Source organism: Plasmodium sp. gorilla clade G2 (genome assembly GCF_900097015.1).
Source record: "Plasmodium sp. gorilla clade G2 genome assembly, chromosome: 11".
Lineage (NCBI taxonomy): Eukaryota > Apicomplexa > Aconoidasida > Haemosporida > Plasmodiidae > Plasmodium > Plasmodium adleri (nom. inval.).
Window position 1 is genome coordinate 1 of NC_041703.1, and position 22,264 is coordinate 22,264.

General features: G+C 25.9%; 1 protein-coding gene and 1 pseudogene across 1 annotated transcript, besides 1 other annotated feature; one reads left to right on the top strand and one right to left on the bottom strand.

The window, feature by feature from the left end:
• The first annotated feature begins 4,177 nt into the window (after positions 1–4,177).
• PADL01_1100100 lies at positions 4,178–5,248 on the top strand (annotated as a pseudogene).
• Positions 4,178–5,248: a sequence feature (erythrocyte membrane protein 1, PfEMP1, putative).
• Positions 5,249–6,299: 1,051 nt separating this feature from the next.
• PADL01_1100200 (erythrocyte membrane protein 1, PfEMP1, putative) lies at positions 6,300–21,610 on the bottom strand (the record flags this gene model as incomplete). Its single annotated transcript, XM_028682453.1, has 2 exons — positions 6,300–7,433; positions 7,994–21,610. 2 exons carry the CDS (start codon positions 21,608–21,610, stop codon positions 6,300–6,302), a joined length of 14,751 nt encoding a protein of 4,916 aa, XP_028538729.1.
• Between the last annotated feature and the right edge of the window lie 654 nt (positions 21,611–22,264).

Here is a 22,264-nt window from a genome sequence, read left to right on the forward strand (position 1 = left end):
AATTATATTGATAAGAAATTATGTTAAAAACAGATACACATAGTGACAAATTTGTTAAAATAAAAAAGAATATATGGAAAAAAAAATTTGGTTAAATAAAAAGGAATATATGGGAACAATTTAGTTGAAATAAGAAAAAGGTATATGGGAACATAATTTGTTTAAATAGAAAAAAGATATACATAGTAACAAATTTGTTAAAAAGAAAAAAGGTATATAAAGAAAAAAACTTTCTTAAAAAATGGAATATATATTGATATAGATTTGTTGATATAAAAAAAAGAATTATATAGATAAAAATATTTGTTGAAATAATAACTATATATAAATATATTTATTAAAATAAAAAAGGAATATATAGTTAAAAAAATTATGTTAAAATATGGAATATATAGTTACACATTTGTTGAAAAAAGAAATATGTACATAGAAATATTATGTTAAAATAAAAGGAATATATAGTAACAAATTTGTTAAAATAAAAAAATATGTGTAAATAATTTTGTTGAAATATAAAAAAGAATATATGGAAACAATTTAGTTGAAATAATAAGAATATAGAAATATATTTTTTAAAATAATAAGTATATAGATATATATTGTTGAAATAAAACAGAATTATATTGGAACAATTTAGTTGAAATAATAAAGTATATATGGGAATAAATTTGTTACAATAAAAAAAAGGAAATATATAGATAAAAATATTTATTGAAATAAAAAAAGAAACATATGGAAATAAATTTGTTCAAATAGAAAAAAGAAATATATAGATAAATAAATTTGTTAAGAAAAAAAGAATATATATGAAAACAAATATGTTAAAATAAAAAAAAAAAAGAATATATAAGAACAAATTTATTGAGATAAAAAGAATATATAGTTAAAAAAAATTGTGTTGAAATAAAAAAGAAATATATAGTTATAACAATTTGATGAAATAAAAAAATGGTATATATAAGAACAAATTTATTGAGATAAAAAGAATATATAGTTAAAAAAATTATGTTGAAATAGAAAAGAATATATGGGAATAAATTGTATTGGAATAAAAAAAAAGGAATATATAGAAATAATTTTGTTCAAATATAAAAAAGGAATATATGGAAATAAATATGTTAAAATATAAAGTATATATAAGAACAATTTTGTTGAAATAATAAGTATATATACAAATAAATTTGATAAAATAAAAAAAAGAAATATACAGATAAAAAATTTGATAAGAAAAAAAGAAATATACAGATAAAAAATTTGATAAGAAAAAAAGAATATATAGATAAATAAATTTGGTGAAATGATAAGTAAATATAGTAACACATTTGTTAGAAATAGAAAAAAAGAAATATATAACAACAATTGTGTTAAAAAGAAATTATATTGATAAGAAATTATGTTAAAAAAATAAATATATGGGAACAATTTAGTTGAAATAAAATAAACAAAAAAAGAGAAAGAGAGAGGAAAAAAAAAATATTTAAACACATTTCAAAAATAAAAATGACAAACTTTATTAAAAAAAATTCATTAAGAAAAAAAAAAAGGAATATATATTGATATATATTTGTTGAAATAAAAAAAAGAAATATTTAGGGAAAAAGATGTGTTCAAATGAATAAGTATATATAGAAATAATTTAGTTGAAATAATAAATAAATTTGTTGAAATAAAAAAGAAATATATTGATATATATTTGTTTAAATAAAAATTATATAGTTATATATTTTTTGAAATAAAAAAAAATATATAGAAATAAACTTATTGAAATAAAAAGTATATATGGGAACATAATTTGTTTGAAATAAAAAAGATATATATGGGAACATAATTTGTTTAAATAGAAAAAAGATATACATAGTAACAAATTTGTTAGAAAAACAAGAATATATAGAAACATATTTGTTGAAATTAAAAAGAATATATACATAAAAAAATTTGTTGGAATAAAAAAGAAATATGTGGGAACAACTTTATTAAAAAATGGAATATATAGTTACACATTTGTTGGAATAAAAAAGAAATATGTGGGAACAACTTTATTAAAAAATGGAATATATAGTTACACATTTGTTGAAATAAATAAAGAATATATAGTAATAGAATTTGTTGAAATAAAAAAAGGAATATATAAATAAAAAAATTATGTTAAAATAAAAGGAATATATAGAAATGAATTTGGTGAAATAAAAAAATTGAATATATAAGAACAAATTTATTGAGATAAAAAAAAAGAAATATATAGGAAAAAAAATTATGTTAAAATTAAAGGAATATATAGGAACATATTTGTTAAAAAAAAATGAAAATATAGGAAAAATAATTTGATGAAATGATAAGTATATATTGTAACACATTTATTGAAATAAAAAAGAAAATTGGAAATATATTTGTTAAAAAAAGGAATATATAGGAAAACATTTGTTAAAAAATAAAATATATAGAAATAATTTTGTTGAAATATAAAGTATATAGATATATATTTGTTGAAAGGAAAAAAGAAATTTATTGATAAAAAAATTTATTCAAATAAAAAAGAATATATAGGAATAAATTGTGTTAAAAAAAATTAAGAAAAAAAAAAAAAGAAAGAGAGAGAGAAAAAAAAAAGTATTTCACAGATTTCAATATAAAAGTGAAATTGAAAATTATTTTAAATAAAAAAAATACACAAAAATTAAGTTAAAATAAAAAAATGAGAAAATATTTTATTAGAAAAAATAAACAAAAAAAAATTCAGTTAAAAAAAAACATGAGAAATTGTATCAAAAAAAAAAAAAAAAAATTGAGTTAAAATACAAAATGAGAAAAACTTTTATCAAAAAAAAAAAATATAAAAACAATTCATTTAAATAAAAATGATGAAGAGAAAAATTCAGTTAAAATAAAAATATATATATATATAAAATTCTCTTAAAATAAAAAATGAAAAAAAATTTTAATAGAAAAAAAAAGAAAAAACAAAAAATTACCTATATATTTATTTATATATAAACCCCCACACATATATATACCCCACTCACACATATATATAAACCCCCACATATACATACCCCACGAAGATATATATCTGGACACACAAATATCTCTAAATATATATTTTCGATATATATATATGTATACATATATACATGATATAGAAACATAAACGCATATATATACACATTATATATACATATAAGCGTATATATATGCATATATGTTCCTATATGATGCATATATGTATATGTATATATATATTCAAAATATATATATTTATAAATATTTGTGCGCGGTCGCCCCTCCCCCCCCCACGGGGGATATACATCTTCGTGGGCGGGGGTATATGTGGTGGTTATATATATATACGTGTGGTGGTAAATATATGTGTGGTATATGTGTATGTGTATATGTATGTGGGTATATATATGTGGGTGTTTGTGTGTTTTTATTTATATGTGAAGAGAAATAATTTATATATATATAGAATAAAGTTATAATATTCAAAAAAAAAATTCAGAGAGAGAAAAAAAAAATTTAACACATTTGAAAATAAAAATGAAATTTAAAAATTATTTTAAATAAAAATAAAAATGAGTTAAAATATAAAAAAAAAAATATAAAAAAAAAATTTAGTTAAAATAAAAAATTAGAAATTTTATCCTAAAAAAAAAATATAAAAACAATTCATTTAAATAAAAATCATGAGAAAAAAATGGAGTTAAAATAAAAATGATAAATTGTTTTAAATAAAAAAAAAATATAAAAATCATTCATTTAAATAAAAATCGTGAGAAAAAAATGGAGTTAAAATAAAAATGAGAAATTGTTTTAAATAAAAATAAATAAAAACAATTTATTTAAATAAAAATCATGAGAAAAAATTGGAGTTAAAATAAAAATGAGAAATTGTTTTAAATAAAAATAAAAACAATTCATTTAAATAAAAATCATGAGAAAAAAATGCATTTAAAATACAAAATGAGAAATTTTATGAAAGAAAAATTAAGTTAAAATAAAAAATGAGAAAAAAAAAAAAAACAATTACCTATATTTATTCACATACATATACATATATCCAAATACATACACATATACATATACCCACACATATACATATATATATCCTAATACCTATATACCTAAACCCACACATATACATATATATATTCACATACATATATGTGTTTGTTTTTCTTAGAAAAAACCCCCGACTACCTCTACGGATATTTTTCGTGTGCTTGAAATACCCCAAAATGATGAGGCGATGCCGACAAAAACATCTACAAATAGATATGTGCCCTATGGTCGTTATAAAGGAAAAACATACATATATGTGGAAAATGATAATGATAGTGATAACTATGTGGTAACAACTGATACATCTGATATAACTTCTTCGTCCGAAAGTGAATATGAAGAAATAGATTTATATGTGCCGCGTAGTCCTAAATATAAAACATTAATTGAAGTAGTACTAAAACCAACTAAAAGTGGTGACACACTAAATAGTGGTGAAAAACCATTTAGTGGTGACATACCAAGTCATATACCCATAGATGAGGAATGGAATCAATTGAAACATGATTTTATTTTAAACATGTTACAAAAAGATATACCTGGAAACATTACAGATACTAATACTTTATATAGTGGTATGCCTCTAGAACAACCTTTTATTACTCAAATCCAAGATCGAAAATTATATAGTGATGATAACAATGTTTTTAGTTATAATATTGATTGGAATATTCCGGAAAATATCACAACAAATACTGCGACATATAATAGTTTATATAGTGGTATAGATCTAATTAATGATTCTTTAAATCGTGGTAATGATATTGATATATATGATGAGTTACTAAAAAGAAAAGAAAATGAATTGTTTGGTACAAAATATACGAAAAAAACAAATTCCAATATTTTTGCTAAACCAATAAGTGGTGATCCTATACTGAACCAACTGGATTTATATGATAAATGGTTAGAGAGAAATAAAGATATGTACAACCAATGGAATAATAGTGATACATTGAACCAGTGGAAAAACAAACCGGATATGTTAAACCAGTGGAAAAACAAACCGGATAATATACCTGTGGAAAATGATAACAATACTACACACAACTTGTTGAATACCAACCTTTCTATAGAAATAAGTAGTGATATGACCCCTAGATCTAATATGGATATGAGTGATACTAATAGATATACTTATTTGGATGATATGGAGATGTTTGAAAATAGTAGTGATGAAAATTTATTATGATAAAAATTGGATATATTTCTTGGATATATATGTGACCGAAGATATATAAATCCTAATTTTAATAAAATAATTAATCCATATAATATATATATATATATTAAATTTGTTTGTGTGTTTTAAACAAAAATATTTATTAGAATTCATTTATAAAAAAAAAAAAAAAAAAATATATAATGGTTTTTAATTCATTAAATAAATTGATTTGAACATTATTTTTTTTTATTTATGTATAAGAACATATAATAATTTACAAATATTATATATATATATTTTATATAAATTTTAATTTATTTTTTTTTGAATAATATAGTTAAATATTTTAATTATATTGTGTGGTTCATTACATATATATATATGATATGCACAAAATATTTTCATAAAGATGAAATATTTGTATTATATATATACATGTGTTGAATAAATTAATTTTTTTTTCTTCGTTGAAATATACTATTATATAAAAATTAATATAATATATATATATATATTTTTTTTAAAAAAAAAAAAAGATGAAACCATTAAGGTACGAAATATTCTTTGTTTTTATAATTTTAAAAAGAATTTCATTAAAAAAAAATTGATAATTTATATAAATTAATAACAAATATATTAAATTAAAATTAAAAAAAATATATATATGCATGACAAAAAAAAAAAATTTTAATTATATAAAAAAACAATTTAAATTATATAAAAAAAATACATAACATATATATATAATTATAAAAAAAAATTATAAGATGAAAATATTGTTACATTTCCAAAATATAAAATAAAATAATATATTAAAATATACGAAACTAATGATTGTATATTCATAAAATGAAATTTCCCAATACCCAATATATATATACATATATTTATATTTGGAAAAAATATGTATATAAAGAGAAAAAAATATATATATATCTTTTACAACACAAATATATATATATAAATATATACATATATAAATATATATTTATTCATATATTTTTCTATTTATATATTATAAAGAAACCCCACTTTTTTTGTGTTCATATTCAATTAAAATATTATTATATTTTTCATATCAGGAAGAATTGTACGAATTTTCTAACTGATCCTCTTCGTTTATTATATCATTATTTTCATTATAATGTATATCCATATAAATATTTGTACGTAAATTGTTTGTTTGAAGATCGTTGGATGTATTATATGTTGATGCAAGATGTTCAAGAAATGTTATATCATTACTTTCGTGAGTGTTTATTACATTATATGTTTCTTCATCATTAATATCATTATGAGTTGATGATATATTCATTATATGTTGGTTATTTTCTTTATTCCATACATCTTTTAATTTATGTAACATTTCTTCTTTATTATTCCATTCGTTACACATATCTCTATGTCTATCTAACCATTTATCAAACAAATCTAGTTGGTTGAGTACAGGATCGCTATTTGTTTTTTTGGCAAAACTATTGGTATTTGTTTTTTTCGTATGATTTGTTCCAAATAATTCGTTTTCTTTTCTTTTTAACAACTCATCATATATATCAATATGTTGATCATTATTTAGCGAATCATTAATTAGATCTATACCACTATATAAACTATTATATGTCGCAGTATTAGTTGTAATATTTTTTGGTATATTCCAATTAATATTATATATAATTTCATTATCATCACTATATAATTTTCTATCTTGAATAGATGTAATAAAAGGTTTTTCTTCCATATTGTCGGGTATAATATTAGGTTCCATATACATATTATAATCAATAATATTTTTATTAGGTAAATCCTTTGGTATATTTTGTAAATATTGGGAAATAAAATCCTGTTTTAATTCATTCCATTCTTCATCAGTGAGTTTATTGATGGGTATATCACCACTATTTGATGTTTCACCACTTTTAGTTGGTTTTAGTACTACTTCGATCAAAGTTTTATATTTTGGAGATTTATACCCATATATATCATTTATATCTATCTCTTCATATTCACTTTCAGAAGATGAAGTTATATCAGAAGAAGACATATCACGTACATAATCGTCCGTTTCTTCTCCTTCAACATATATATATGTTTTTCCTTTATAACGACTATAAGGTATGTATCTATTTGTCGATGTTTTATCAGGGATTCCATAATCGTTTTGGGGTATATCAATTACACGCACCAAATCCACAGGAGAATATTTGGGTTTTTTCTAAAAAATGTAAATATGTATGTATAGGTATGTATATATTTATGTGGGTGCAAAAATATATATGTATATATATATGTATATATATATATATATATATATATATACTTTAATATATATATTTTTTTTTTATTTAAATTTCAATTTAGTACTCATTGTAAAAAATTTTATATAATTTTTTTTTTTTAATAAAATTTTTTTTTAATTTTTTTTTTTTAATAAAAATTTTTTTCTCCTTTTTTTTTTTTATTAAAAATTTTTTCTTTTATTTTTTTAACAAAATTTCTCATTTTTTATTTTAACTGAAATTTTTTTCATTTATTTTTTTAACAAATTTTTTCTTTTATTTTTTTAACAAAATTTCTGATTTTTTATTTTAATTTTCTTTTTTTTTTTTTTTAATATAAATACATATATTAAATTTATATATATAACATATCAAAACCTAATACATATATATAACATATCCAAACATAACAAATATATATACATATATATAAAACACATAAAATATACAAATACACATACACACCCACATATATACGTATATATGTGTTAATTACCTTGAGGTAAAATAGTAAAGCTATGGAACCTAGGGCAAAACTTATTCCAACGGGGACAGTGGAAGATAATATGTTATTGGTGATATCTGATTGATCATTTTGTGGGGGTGTTCCTGGTGGAGGAGGTTCTGTGGGTTTTGTTTTGGGTGTATGTTCTTTTTCTTGTATATTCTCGAGTATATCTATTATTAACTTTCCTATTTCATGTGCTTTATCCAGAACAGTTTTAGCATCTTCTATAGTTTTTTTACTAGAATATTTAACAGTAGATATTACAGTTTCAAGGGATTCTGCACCTTTGGTTATTTGATCTGATACATTTTGAAGAACTGTCTCAATTGAAGGAATCCATTTCCATGAAATTTCAGGAAAAGCAATAGGTGGCCATTGTAATGTATTCCATGTAGGAGATTTCCAATCATCCAAATAAATACCCCACCCTCCATCAGGTAAATCCATTTTTGCTCTATTAATTGATTTATTTATTGAATCATCATCTGATTGTGTATTTAATTGAAGCTTATCTTCCAAATGTTCAAATGCGCAAGTACATTCAGGACAATTTCTCTTCAGGTAACGTCTGGCCGTTGTTGGAGAATAACCATTACCAAAGTTATTTTTATCTTTTTCATATTTTTTGTTCAATCCTTCCCATACGTTACTTTTATCTTTAATCCATTGTTCGTATTTGTCTGTTGCATCCTTACATTGATTTTTAGCAAGATCATTTTCCTTTCCTTTATCTTTATATGTATCTTTATAATGAATATATTTTGCACATTCATTCTTTACATGTCGTGCATTTTTTATTTTTTCCTGACATGCTTGTCTTCCCCATTCAGTTAACCATCTCAAAAATTGAGGTATAGTATCATCAGGTAAGTCACAATCTTCTTTTGTAATTGAACCTCCAGCGTCTTTGTACCCACATAACATAGCATGCCATACGTGTGTTTTATTTTGTTTCCACCATTCATTAACATCTTTAGGTAGAATAGAGCTACTACTTTTTTGTGCAGTACTTTGTTGTTTTTTAAGTATATTTTGTAATTCTGTTTTTATACTTGTAGATGTCGTAATATCGACCATATCCGTACCCTTAATTATATCCCCATAATCAGCAAAACTATATTTCATTGCTTGTAATGCTTGATTATTATCATTAGGATATTTCTTTCCTAATAATATTCCTTCACTAAAAACAGCATCCAGTAAATCCTTTTTAAAAACATCCTCTTGTTTATTTTTATACGTTTTTCCTCTAAAAGGTTCTAAACATAAATGTCTTCTTCTAGGAGGAAGTAACACACCTTCATTATGACCACTATTATATTTTATAAGTGCATTACCCCATTGAGAAGGTGTGTTATCATATGTGGACTTAGAACAATGATCAACACCTTCAAAACGTTTACAAATTGCATTATTTGTATTATGAAGGGGACATTTATTCAATGGATCAGGTGAACATTGACATTTCGTTTTATGTTCTTCAGGATATTCCTCAAAAACTTTATCGATATCATTATTATTTGCCTTTCCACTTATACATCCACATTTTTGTTTACATTTATTTTTGAGAAATTCAAAAGTATTTCCTTTTTCTCCATTTACTGATTTGTATTCAATATTATATCTATGCTTCTGATTGTAGTATTCTTCTTTTTTTTGGATAATCCATGCTTTATGTTTAGAACAGATTTCTTGACATTCGATTAAGTTATTATCAGCTTTATCACAATTATTAGAAGAGCATTTTGCATTTAATAGATTTATGTTTTTCTCATATTGAGAACAAAAATCTTCTGTCCATTCAGTAAACCAACGTAAAAATTCCTCTTCAGTATCAGAATCAGGCAATTTGCACATTATATCTTCATTATCAAGTAAATTATTTGGATTTGCATCATTATATCCACATATCATAGCATGCCAAATATCGGATTTATGTTTATTCCATAAATGTACACGTGTTTTTTTTGGGGATCCTACATATCCCAATGTTCTTGATAGTATATTTATTTTAGAATTCATACCATTATGATGATATTTTGTTGTTCCTTTGATTAAATCACCATAATCCGCATAACTTCTTTTCATTGCTTCAAGTGTATGTTTTTTAATTTCCTCGTCCGTTATTGCTCCATTCTTTGAATATATGTTTTCTTTACCGTCTCTTGAATAGTATTCATAAAGTAATTTTGCTTCATTGTATGCCGATTCCTGCATTTCTTTAGAAAATAAATATTGTGCAATATTATGTTTTGTTGTCTTTGTTATTTCCGAAGTTTCTGTTGGTTTTAAACATAATTGTTGCGTTCGTGGTGGTACATAAATATTATGACGAGGAATTTTTTTCCACATAGCTTCACTTCCACATAGATTATTCTTTTTACAACATGTACTATTATGGATTGATCTTTTTAATTTCAAACATGATTTTCTATAGCTTGTACCACAAAGAACATCATATCCTTTAGGTGGCAATTCAAATGCATATGATGAAGCTGTACTAACAGATTGACCTGGTGGATTAGGTTTTGGTTGTTCAAATGTAATATTTGTACAATTACTAGCTTCTTCAATAAATATATCTGCACTTATGGCATGAGATTTGCATTTTTCATTCATTTTTTCAATAAACATTTTATGATTTTCATCATAATTTTTATCGAGTTTTCTGTTAAAATATAATTTATTATAAGTTTCTTCTTGTTCCTTCCATTGAGTTTTCCATTTTTCTACCATTTCAGTATACGATTCACATTGTTCCTGACACTTTGAACAAAATTTCGCGTTTTTGTTCTTTAAACATGCAGTATCGTTCCTATAGCAATCCCCACATTCTTTTTTCAAATCGTCCAAATGTTTTTTTCGAGTATTGCAATAATTTTCACTCCATTCTTTTATCCAACGAAACCTTTGAGGAATATAATCATCGTAAGGAGGATCGTTCTCATGTCCACATCTATTTACTATTTGAGTTAATGGGTTGGATGCTTCACCTTTGAGTTTTTTAAAGACTTGAAATTCATCTGCCGCAGAACATGTCATAGCTTTCCATACTTGATCGCGGTTAGCAGTCCACCAGTGCGAACGTAATTTCGAGTATTTAGGGGTTTCATCTTTACCACTAGCATATTTGTTACCACTAGGAAGATTTTGTTGTATTTTCTCAAATATTTTTTCCAAGTGTTGTTCCAACCTAGACATATCCTCATTTTTACTCCATATGTCTTTCCCACGGATAATGTCACCAATGTCGGCAAAACTGTACTTCATAGCATCACATAATTCATGCCTTTTTATTTTGATTCTTCCACCTTTTTTTTGACTACCTTCAGTTTTTTCCCATTTGTCTTTTAAATGTTTTCCTTCATTTGCTGCAGTAAGTAAAACTTTTTTGAACAGTTCTTCTAAAGTTGTTTTTGATGTATCTAAATTTTCTAATTTTGTTGTACACATATAATGTCTTCTAGGAGGCAGACATATATCTTGGTTTCCCACATTAATTTCTTTTTTGTTACATTCCCATTCTTTTGTATCAAAAGGATTTCCGTTTACATCACACGTATCATTTTTCCATGTATTAGTGTCAATGATTTTACAACTACTACCGTTATTCCAACCATCTTGTTGTGATGTATATATACCGTGCTTTTCTGATCCCTTCAATTTACTTTTTACATCATCTAAATCATTTTCTGTCTCTTTCCCTACATAGTATGCTGCTTCATCCACACAATTTAAAATATGTTTAGGTGTAGGAATATATTTTTTCTCTTCCTGTGAAACTTGCTTCTTTCCGTTTTCTTCATCATACTTCTTTCCTGATGGTGAAGGCATAGATGGTTGTGGTTGGGGTTGTGGTGTTCCATCAGGTTTGGTACCTGCACTACTACCACCACCACTAATACCTCCTCCAGGAGAAGGTGCAGGTGTAGGTTTAGTGTCAGGATTAGCACAATCACATATCCTATCGTACCCACTTGGTAGTGGATCTAATGATTCGGGCATATGATCATCATGTTTTTCATCTTTAATGACACCCGTACCAATTTGTGAATGTTTTGAGGAAGTAGTCTTCGATTCTTCATTCATACATTTACAATCACCATTTTTGCAAATTTTACTTAACGTTTTTTCTAAATATTCATAAGCTTGTGGTGAAGAATTAACATCATCTTTAACAGAATGATTACCTTCATACTTATTGTTTGATCTATCCTTATAATATTTTTCGCTTTGTTTTAAATATTGAGGTTTCCATTCCTCAATAAATTGTTTGTATTTATCACATGCATTTTTACATTGTTCTTTGTTTCCATTATTATTTGTACACTCATAACCACTACACTCCTGTACCAATTTGGCCTCCTTCTTCTTTTTTTTCTTGCAAAAATCTTCTCCCCATTCAGTGAACCATCGTAAAAACTGGAAATTCGTGCCGTCTTCTCTATTTATTCCTATATGTTTATCTTCAGGTATTTTATCACAATTTTGTATGTCTGTACCATATCCCTTTTTGTAACCACATTTCATAGAATCCCATACACATTCTTTATTGGATTCCCACCACTTTTTGCGATCCTCACTACCAGGTTGGCCACCACCTGTGATACCTCCAAATATATTTTTCAAATTTTTTTCTGTTCCATTTGATGGTGGTTCTAAGTTATCATATCCCAGAATTATATCTCTGAAATCATAAAAACTATAATTCATAGCATTACATGGTGCTACATCATAAGAATATTTTTTTGATTTTTGTTCATCATTTTCGTTTTCTTTCTTTTCTTTATAATATTCACCTAAATTGTACCCTTCAGTTGCTGCAACTTTCATCAATTGTTTTCTCAATTCCTCTTTACTCTTAACATTATTCCATGTGTTGTCAAGATCTTTAAAACAAATATTTTCTCTACGTGAAGAGAAATGCACTTCCTGAGGCAAATGCTTCAAATAGTTATTTTCTTTTTTCCCATCATAGTGTTTCCATTTAATCCCAGCTCCTGTAGTTGTATCTTCTGCGACCATTTTTAGCCCCTTGCAATTATTTTTACCCGAAATTTCTTTATATTTATTATCTTCAATAAAATTTTTGCACCTGCAATGTGAGTCTACATCATAATAGGGCTGTGTATTTAACATTTCTATATTTGTTTTTACTTCTGTATCACTACAACTACCAATATTATTAAATTTATCTATCATGTAATCCTTAGAATCTTTTTCACTATATCCTCTTCCGGTTGCCCTTGATTTTTTGTGTTGTTCACTATAATATATTTCTTGCCCTTTCCATTGTGTTCCTTTATTTTTCATATACTCTTGATATTTTTTGCATGCTTCATTGCATTTTTTACAGTTAAAAGTGTCTTTTTCAATATTACAAGAGTTTTCCACCTCTGCTTTCAATTTCGTTCGTATATGACAAAAATCTTCGTACCATTCGCGCAACCAAGATAAAAACTGGTCCGAATTATCTACATCATCTGGAATTTCACATTTACCATTAGTACCTCCTCCTTCTTCTGTAGTTAATTCTGGGATATTATTTCCAGTGTGGTTATTTTTGTTTGCTTCTTCTTTTCCTTTTTTGTAACCACAAACCATAACGTCCCAAACGCATTTTTTGTTTTCTTTCCACCATTTTTGACGTTGCGGACTATCAGGTTGGCCGGCATTTGCTTTGTCACCATGCGCAGCTGCAAATAGTTTTTTCATATTTGTTTCTGTCCCATTATTTGGAGGTTCTAAATTATCCGTACCTAGAATTATATGTTTATAATCATTAAAACTATATTGTAACGCTCTACAAGGTTTTACTCCATAATGGTTTTTATAGTTATTATATTTAATACCTACATTATATGCATCGTTTGCTGCAACTTTTAGTAACTGTGTTTTTAGTTCACCGACAATGTTTAATTTATCTAGACCATGAGAACATAGTTTTCGTCGTCGAGGTGAAACATAGATATTTTTGTCCAAATTCGGTAACCACTTATAATGATCCTTTCCTACCCATTCAATATCATTGGTATCACTAGGTATACCTCCACAATCTATAGTATCGTTTTCTTTATTTTTTTTTGGATCTTTGTCATGAGGATTAAAAGGAACCTTTATTAGACCGGTATTCGTCACGTTTTTACAATTCACACCATTTCCATTTTTACATATATTTTCTATAGTTGAAGCAGGGGAAGGAGGAGTTTTATTTTTTTTTTTTTTTTTTTCATTTACTTTATCAATTAGTTTTTTCATTCGACATCTACTACATAACGGTTCGTACATTTCTTTATATTCCTTATCATTTTTTACAACAATTTCGTCCATTTTTTGTACATGCAAATCCTTACATGAACCATTATTACTACCATACATGTCTTCTAAATACTCTTCTAGTTTATTTTTACCTTTTGTAACATTTTGGAACTCAGGTTCTTGCTGATGTTCATTAAGTTTTTTCCTTTGGTAATTTTGTGTTTGTGCTCTCCACTCAAATTGTTTAGGTGCGAGCCAATTACTATATTTTGAGCAAGCAGTTTCACATTCTTTATTATCTGTACATGGTTCAGTGGCTTTTTTCCCACTACATGCTGTTTGTATATTACCTAATAATTTTTGTCGGTTTTTACAAAAATCTTCGTACCATTCTTCATACCAACGTAAAAATTGTGGAGTGGTATCACTAGGGGAAGGGGTACCACATGTTTGGTCACAAGTCATAGCTTTCCAAACATTTTCTTTATTTTGATTCCACCATGTTTTGCGTTCTTCCAATATTTTTTCTTCACTAGGTGTACTGCCACTACTACTACCATTGAGTTCTTTTTTAAATATTTCGTGTATTTTTTTTTCCGTTGCCGTAACTATCTCTCCTCTTCTCAAATCAATACCTTTAATTATATCTCTCAAATCATAAAAACTTCGTGTGATAGCTTTACACAATTCGGCGGAATTATTGCCACTACTACCTTTACTTCCACTTTTTTGATCATAATATTTCTTTAGAAATTCTCCTTCCTTTTTTGCTGCAAGCATCAATTCGTTCAATAAAGTGGCTCTGTCGGTTGCATGTTGCCATATGTTTCCAACACATAGTTTTTGACGTCGAGGAGGGGCGTATACACCAAACATAGGACTTCCGTCTTTTTGTGGTCTTATATATCGTGATGTCCATAGCACATCGTCAAATTTTTTTTCATGACAACTAGATATCTCATTTTTAACGTCACAAGGTTTAGATGTTATATCATCCGGTGCAGGTATATCGGTTTCATCAGGGTTTTGCATTTTATGTTTCTTTTTATCGCATTCGCATAATTTCTGTTGATCTCCATAATCGAAATCCTTATAAAAAAGTTTGTTAAAGAACGTTTTAGAACATGTATCAATATTAAAAAATTTCAAATATATAGATGGAATCATATGTTTTGCCCAAAACGTTGCCTCATCATCATCATTATATTGTGATTTTTCTTCATTATATTTCGTTGACAATTTTGTCCATTGATCTCGTCGTTTTTTTATCCATGCTTTATATTTTCCACAAGCAGTTGTACATTTTCCGCTATCACATGTTTTTGTGCCTCTACTACCAGAAGCACTATTATTACCACAATATATACCATTCTCACAATTACTACACTCACTCAACAACTCCTTTAAATTTTTTGTATGTTCTATGCATATGTATTCTCCCCATTCCTCGAACCATCTTAAAAACTGGTCGCGACGATCAAAATCAATATTTTGAGGGCAATCCAAACCATTGTTACCACTTTTTGCCTCTTTTATCCCACATTTCACTGCTTTCCACAATTGTCGTTTATTTTGTTCCCACCAATTTCTACGATATATTTCATTTTTTCCCTTAAAAAATGCATCTAATAAGGTTTTAACTTTTGGAGAATGGTTTCCTTCATAATCCAAATTTGTACCTTTAACGAAATCTCCTATATCGGCAAAACTTCGTTCCACAGCTTTACAAAATCCCATAGGTAAGCCATTTTCGTCTATTTTGTTATTATCGCTATTTACAGGTTTAGCATTCGCTTTTTTTGGTTTGTAGTATTCCAGTAATCGTTTTATTTCATTCATAATAGAGGTTTTTAAATATTTTTTCAAATTTTCTTCAATATCAATATTATTATTTTTTGAAAGATATGATATACATAACTGTTGTCTTCGTGGTGGGACATAAATATTATCAATTTTTGTATCACCATTTGTTGCTTCTTTCCAATCTTTATTATTTTTTCCACCATTTTCTATATTATCATATTTTTTAACCTGACAAGTTGCACCTGAAATGACGAATTTAGTATCATCACAATTTTCTTCTGCCCTATCTTTGTTTTTTGTATCTTCATCAGGACATATACCGCATACATTCTTATTATTTATATCCGTCTCTTCTAATTTTTCATCAATAATAGTGCTTTGTGTATCCCTTGGGGAACATTCGTTTTCTTTGCGATTTTCATCTTTTGTCCAACAATATGCGTGTAAAAATTCGTTAAGTTCAATACCACTCATTGTACTGTCTGGTTTTTTCTTTTCTTTATCAAAATATGTTTTTTGTTTTTTCCATTGATCCTCGATTTTTTTTTTCCATTCTTCATAACATTTACAGTTTTTTTGACATTCTTTACATTTTCCTTTAACGTTTCCCCCAATAATTTTTCTATTACATGTTTGGGATAAGATATTAGTATTTTCCTTCATATTATACGACATTTCATCTAACCATTGTGTAAAACTATTAAAGAATAACATATCACCATCACTACCACTATTACTAGCTGTACTATCATTTTCCCTAATACACATCTTTGTATTTATGGTAGGTCTAGTTCTGTCGTCGCAATTCCACTGAGATTTAAAATTGTCATCACAATTATTTTCGTGATTGGTAGGATCTGATGAGGTAGTTTCCGTAGGTTGACAAGAACATACCTTTTGAAATCCAGTGGGATATTTTACAAATGCATCATTTTCATCAAAAGAGTTAATATTACTACATCCTATATCTTTCAATTTTTTTACAACATACTGAGAAAGATCATCAGTCGTAACATAATTTTTAAATGTACTATCTTTATTTTTTTCATCATAATATTTTTTTAAATGTCCCCATTGATCTTTCCATTTTTCTATCCATTCTTTATATTGTGTACATTTTACTTGACATGTTTTGCATTCATTTTTAGGTTTACATTTTTGTGTATGATTAGGTTCGTTTTGGTCACTGTTCATTCTGCATTCTTCGCACGTATTTCTCAATTCTTCAATTTGTTTTTGTCGTTGTTGATAAAAATCTTCGGACCATTCGTTTAACCATAGCAAAAATTGAGGTGTATTTTCCTCGGAAGAGAATTTATATGGATTACAACCATCAGGTAAATTATCTTCATCTATTCCTTTTTTGTACCCACATAACATAGCATTCCAAAAACATTTTTTATTTTTATCCCAAAACTCAGTTCTATTTTTTGCCATGTTTTCTGTATCTATGTTGTTAGGTTTGTTCTTAGTACTGAAAACAATGTGTAATTTTTTTTCGGTTTCCGTTAATTCAATATCCTTCCATTTTCGTTCTAAGAAATCTGTACCTACAATTATATTTTTAAAATCATAAAAACTATATTTAAGTGCATTACACTCTTTTACACTATAGGTATATTTTGTGGAATTGGTATCATTTGTTTTTTCTTTATAATATTTCCCTATATTATATCCTTCTATAGCTGCGAGTTCCAGAAGTTTTTCTCGAAGAATATTTTTTTTGTCAATAATATTTTTATTCATTAGTTCCATCTTATCTAAATCTTGTATGCACAATCTTCTTCGTCGTGGAGATGTATGAACACCCTTAACTAATTTTGGAAAATAATCAGATTGCCCCGTCTCCATCCAATTAAAACCTGTTTTATGAACGCCTAAAAGTCCTTTACAATTATCCTGATTAGAATGTTTGTTATATATATCCGGCTTATATTTTTCACATGCGCAGTACGATTCATTATCTCCATATGTTTTAGCAAATATGATATCAAAATCCAAATTGTCCAAATTTATGTTGCATCCTTCCAAACCAGGACTTTTAGATTTTAAATATTGTTCAAGACTTTTTTTGTTTTCACTCTTATGATGTTGGTCATAATATTTTTTTTGATTTTCCCATTCACCTTTTTTAATAGCTAAAAATTCTTTATATTTATTACATTCTTCAATACATTTATTACATTCATAATTTATAATATTTTTATTATTATCCTTGCATACTTTTTCAACACTTTTATTCATTTGTTTTCTTTTACTACAAAAATCTTCATACCATTCTTGTACCCAATATAGAAATTGTGGTGTATCAACATCATAGGGTAATAATTGATCGTTTGGAGGACCACTATCCTTATGCCCTTCCTGATAACCGCACAACATTGCTTGACGGACACAATCTTTATTTTTATTCCACCAAGTTTTTCGATTTCCAGTAGGATCTCCATTTTTTCCAATAATTTTGTTTAGCATATTATTTATTCCATTATCGATATGATTTTCTATCAGATCGGTTCCTTCAATTATATTTTTATAATCTAAAAAACTATATTTCAAAGCATTGTTAGCAGCTACCTTATATTGTTCGTGAGCTCCAGATTTTAAATATTTCGATATATTATAAGATTCGTTCGCAGCATCCTGTAAAAGTGCTTGTTTTAATTCCTCTTCTTTCCATTTACGTTCGTCTTTTGCCAATTCATTTAATTTTGCCATACATAAATTATATCTTCTGGGAGAAATTTCAACACCTTTAGGTATATTTTTGTATGGTTTAAAAATTCGTCCTTCAACATTATCTCCGTCAGGAGTATTATTATTTCTCCATTTCATGTCCTTGTCTGACTCCATTCCTGAACATTTTGCACTAGACATGGGATCGTCAATTACTCTGCTATTGATTTCACCACAAACGTTTGGTGATTTTGGATTTATACATTTATTATCATTAGGATCAACACTTCCTAAACTTGTATTACAATTGCAATCATGTGGAACCTTCCTAAATGCATCATTGTTATCAAATTTATGTATACCATTACATGTTCCTTTTTTTAATTGGTCTGATAAAAATGAAGATATATTATCATTTTTTCCAAATTGTTTGTATACTTTATCCTTTTTTATAACATTTTGAAATTTGTTTTTCTGCTTCAAGAATGTAATATATTCCCCTTTTATCCATTTTGTATATTCTTGGCATTTATCTTGACATTCATTAGACGTACATTTTCCACGTACACAATATCCCCCATCTATTACATCTTTACATAATTCACATTTTTTATCTAAAACATTCAACATTTTAGTACGTTTTTCACAGAATTCGCTCGTCCATTCGGTTAGCCACCGTAAAAATTGTGGCATATAATCGATATTTGGTGGTTCTTCCTCTGATATACATGAAATCTGGTTATTTACAGACAAACTGTTGATACCACAAACTAACGCTTTCCATATATATTCTCTATTAGTGTTCCACCACACTTCACGCAATTTCTTATATGTTCCATCTTTATCTGTATCTTTATATTTGTCTTGATTCCATGCACCTATATTCTGATATATTTTCCCAAATATTATTCTTAAATTTTTTTCCATTGAACGCATATCATTATTTTCCCATATACTTGTTCCTTTTACTATATCTCCTAGATCTGCAAAACTATATTTTGCAGCATTGCATAATCTTTTTATTTTTTCATCCATATTTCTATTATTATTTGTATCATGAGTTATATATTTGTTACGTAATTGTGTACCTTCATATTTTGCTGCAATAATTAATTCAGTCAATAATTTATCATTAGTATCAATATTTTCAATATTATCTATTGTGCATTTATTAGAATATATTCTTCCTAGACATAACCTTTGTGTTCTTGGAGGTAAACAGGCACTTTTTGCTGCATCACTCCATTCATTTTTTAAATACGCTTCGGAATTATTTTTTGTAGAATCACATATCCAATATTTTTCTTTTAGGTAATATCGATTACATGGAATACTACTACATGTTCCTGTACCTGACAAATTAGAATTACCATAATTTATACTACATATATCTGTGAATTGTCCCTTACTCATGATTTTACCGTCTTTAACTTCATCTAATGTGATATCTCTTGGTGCACATATACTTAATTTATTTAACATAGCATCAATATAACTAGATTCATTATCATTATTTCCAAATACCTTGTATATATCTGTAGTATTATTAATACATCCACAACAATATATTTTATTTGTAGAAAGTTTTTTAGCGTTAAAAAATGCATCTAATGTTTTCTTTCCATCTTTTCCACAATCATCGTCACTACATTTATATTTCTCTTTTGTTTCTCTTTGAATTCTTTCCACTTCTGCTTGATATAACGTTTCATCTCTATATTTTGAGTGCTTTTCCAAATTTTTTTTACATTCAGTAATATATTTATTATAACACATTTTTCCCTTATTCAATATGTTCTGATACTCTTTACAGTATTTCTCACAAGGTATTTTGTATTTTATTCCACTAAATAATATCACTTCTTTGGTTTTTCCTTCAATACATATTTCGTTTATACTTTTTTCGAACCGCTCCTTTTCTTTTGAGTAATCCTCAAACCATTCTTCCAAAAAACGTAAACATTGAGGTTTTCCCGTATAAGCAATATCATCTAAGTTGCATTTTGATTTTTTATCATCACCAGAATCGATATAATGTAGATCTAATTGTTCTTCTACTGTTTTTTTAAAATGTTGGTCAAGTAACGACGAAGCAGTATTAGGTTCTGTAAGGTGTTTCTTTGTTTCCTTCAATAAACATTGAAAACCTTTAGATGTTTTATTATCTACTATATCATTACCTTCAATTATATCTTTGTAATCGGCATATGTTCGTCTGAAAATTTTACACAAATCTTTATTATCTTGGTATTCCATTTTTAACGATACAATATTACGATTTAATTGTTGTGTAAGTGTTCCTATAGCAGATGTTACAGCAAGTATTGATCGCTGTTGTTTATTTTCATCTTTTTCTGTATTCACTGACATTATTTTTCTAATATTATTACTTATAGTGTCGAACCGAAAGTTCGATCGTCTTACAGGTATACATAAACCATCTGCAGTATGTAAATTACATTCTTTATTTTGAACGTCCTTAATAATTCCACTTTCTTCGTTTAATGTATGATTAAATTTATCACATGTTTCTTTATTAAAATGCTGATTACGTTCTTTTTCTATTAGTCCTTTCGCTTCATCTTCCCATTTATAAGGCGTATATGAATATTTTTCCATAACTGCTTGAAATATTTCTTTTTGTATTTCTTCCCAAGCACATATTTCATCTACTTCATCTTTTTGTACTTTCCAAGTTTTTTTTTTTTCATACAACGTTCTATATTTATTATCTTTCCATTTTTTTTCCTTAATTTCCTTCTTCAAAAAGGAAATGTATTGAGAATAATCCCACACATCTGCATCATTTGGCAAAACGACCTTGTATTCCTCGAATACGCGAGAACGATGTGCAGATTCTGTTCCTCCCATAATGCCTCCCAAATATATATTCTAACAATTTGCATCATTGTAAATATAGCAAAAATAAAACAAAAAAATATTACATATCCGCAAATACTGAAATCATTTATTTATCCCTTATTTAAATTAATTTTATTCATTTTTTTATGGAAGTATTTATTTGCCATTATTATATTATTATTTTTTATTAATATTATTTCATGCAGTTATTTTATCTCCATTATATTTGAAAGCACTATATTGTAAGCCATTATTTTATCACTATTATTTCATGACAATTAGTATATTTTATTTAACATTTTTTTTCTTTATATGAAACATTTTTTCAAAAATAATATTATTATCAAAAAACAATATATATAATAAAAATAAGAGAAAATATATATACATATATTATTATTTTCATGAAACTAATAATTAGGAATACAATATAATATACTTTTTCTTATATATAAACATAACATTATTGTAAAAAAAAAAAAAAAAATTAAATAATAAAACATACATATTAATAAAAATATATATATATAGAAAATAAAAATTCATAAAATATAAAAAAATATTGCGGAATAAATATTAATAAAACATAAAAATGTATTAATATATACATATCACTAAAACATAAATATATATTAAGGAATACGCATCCTTAAATCATAAAAA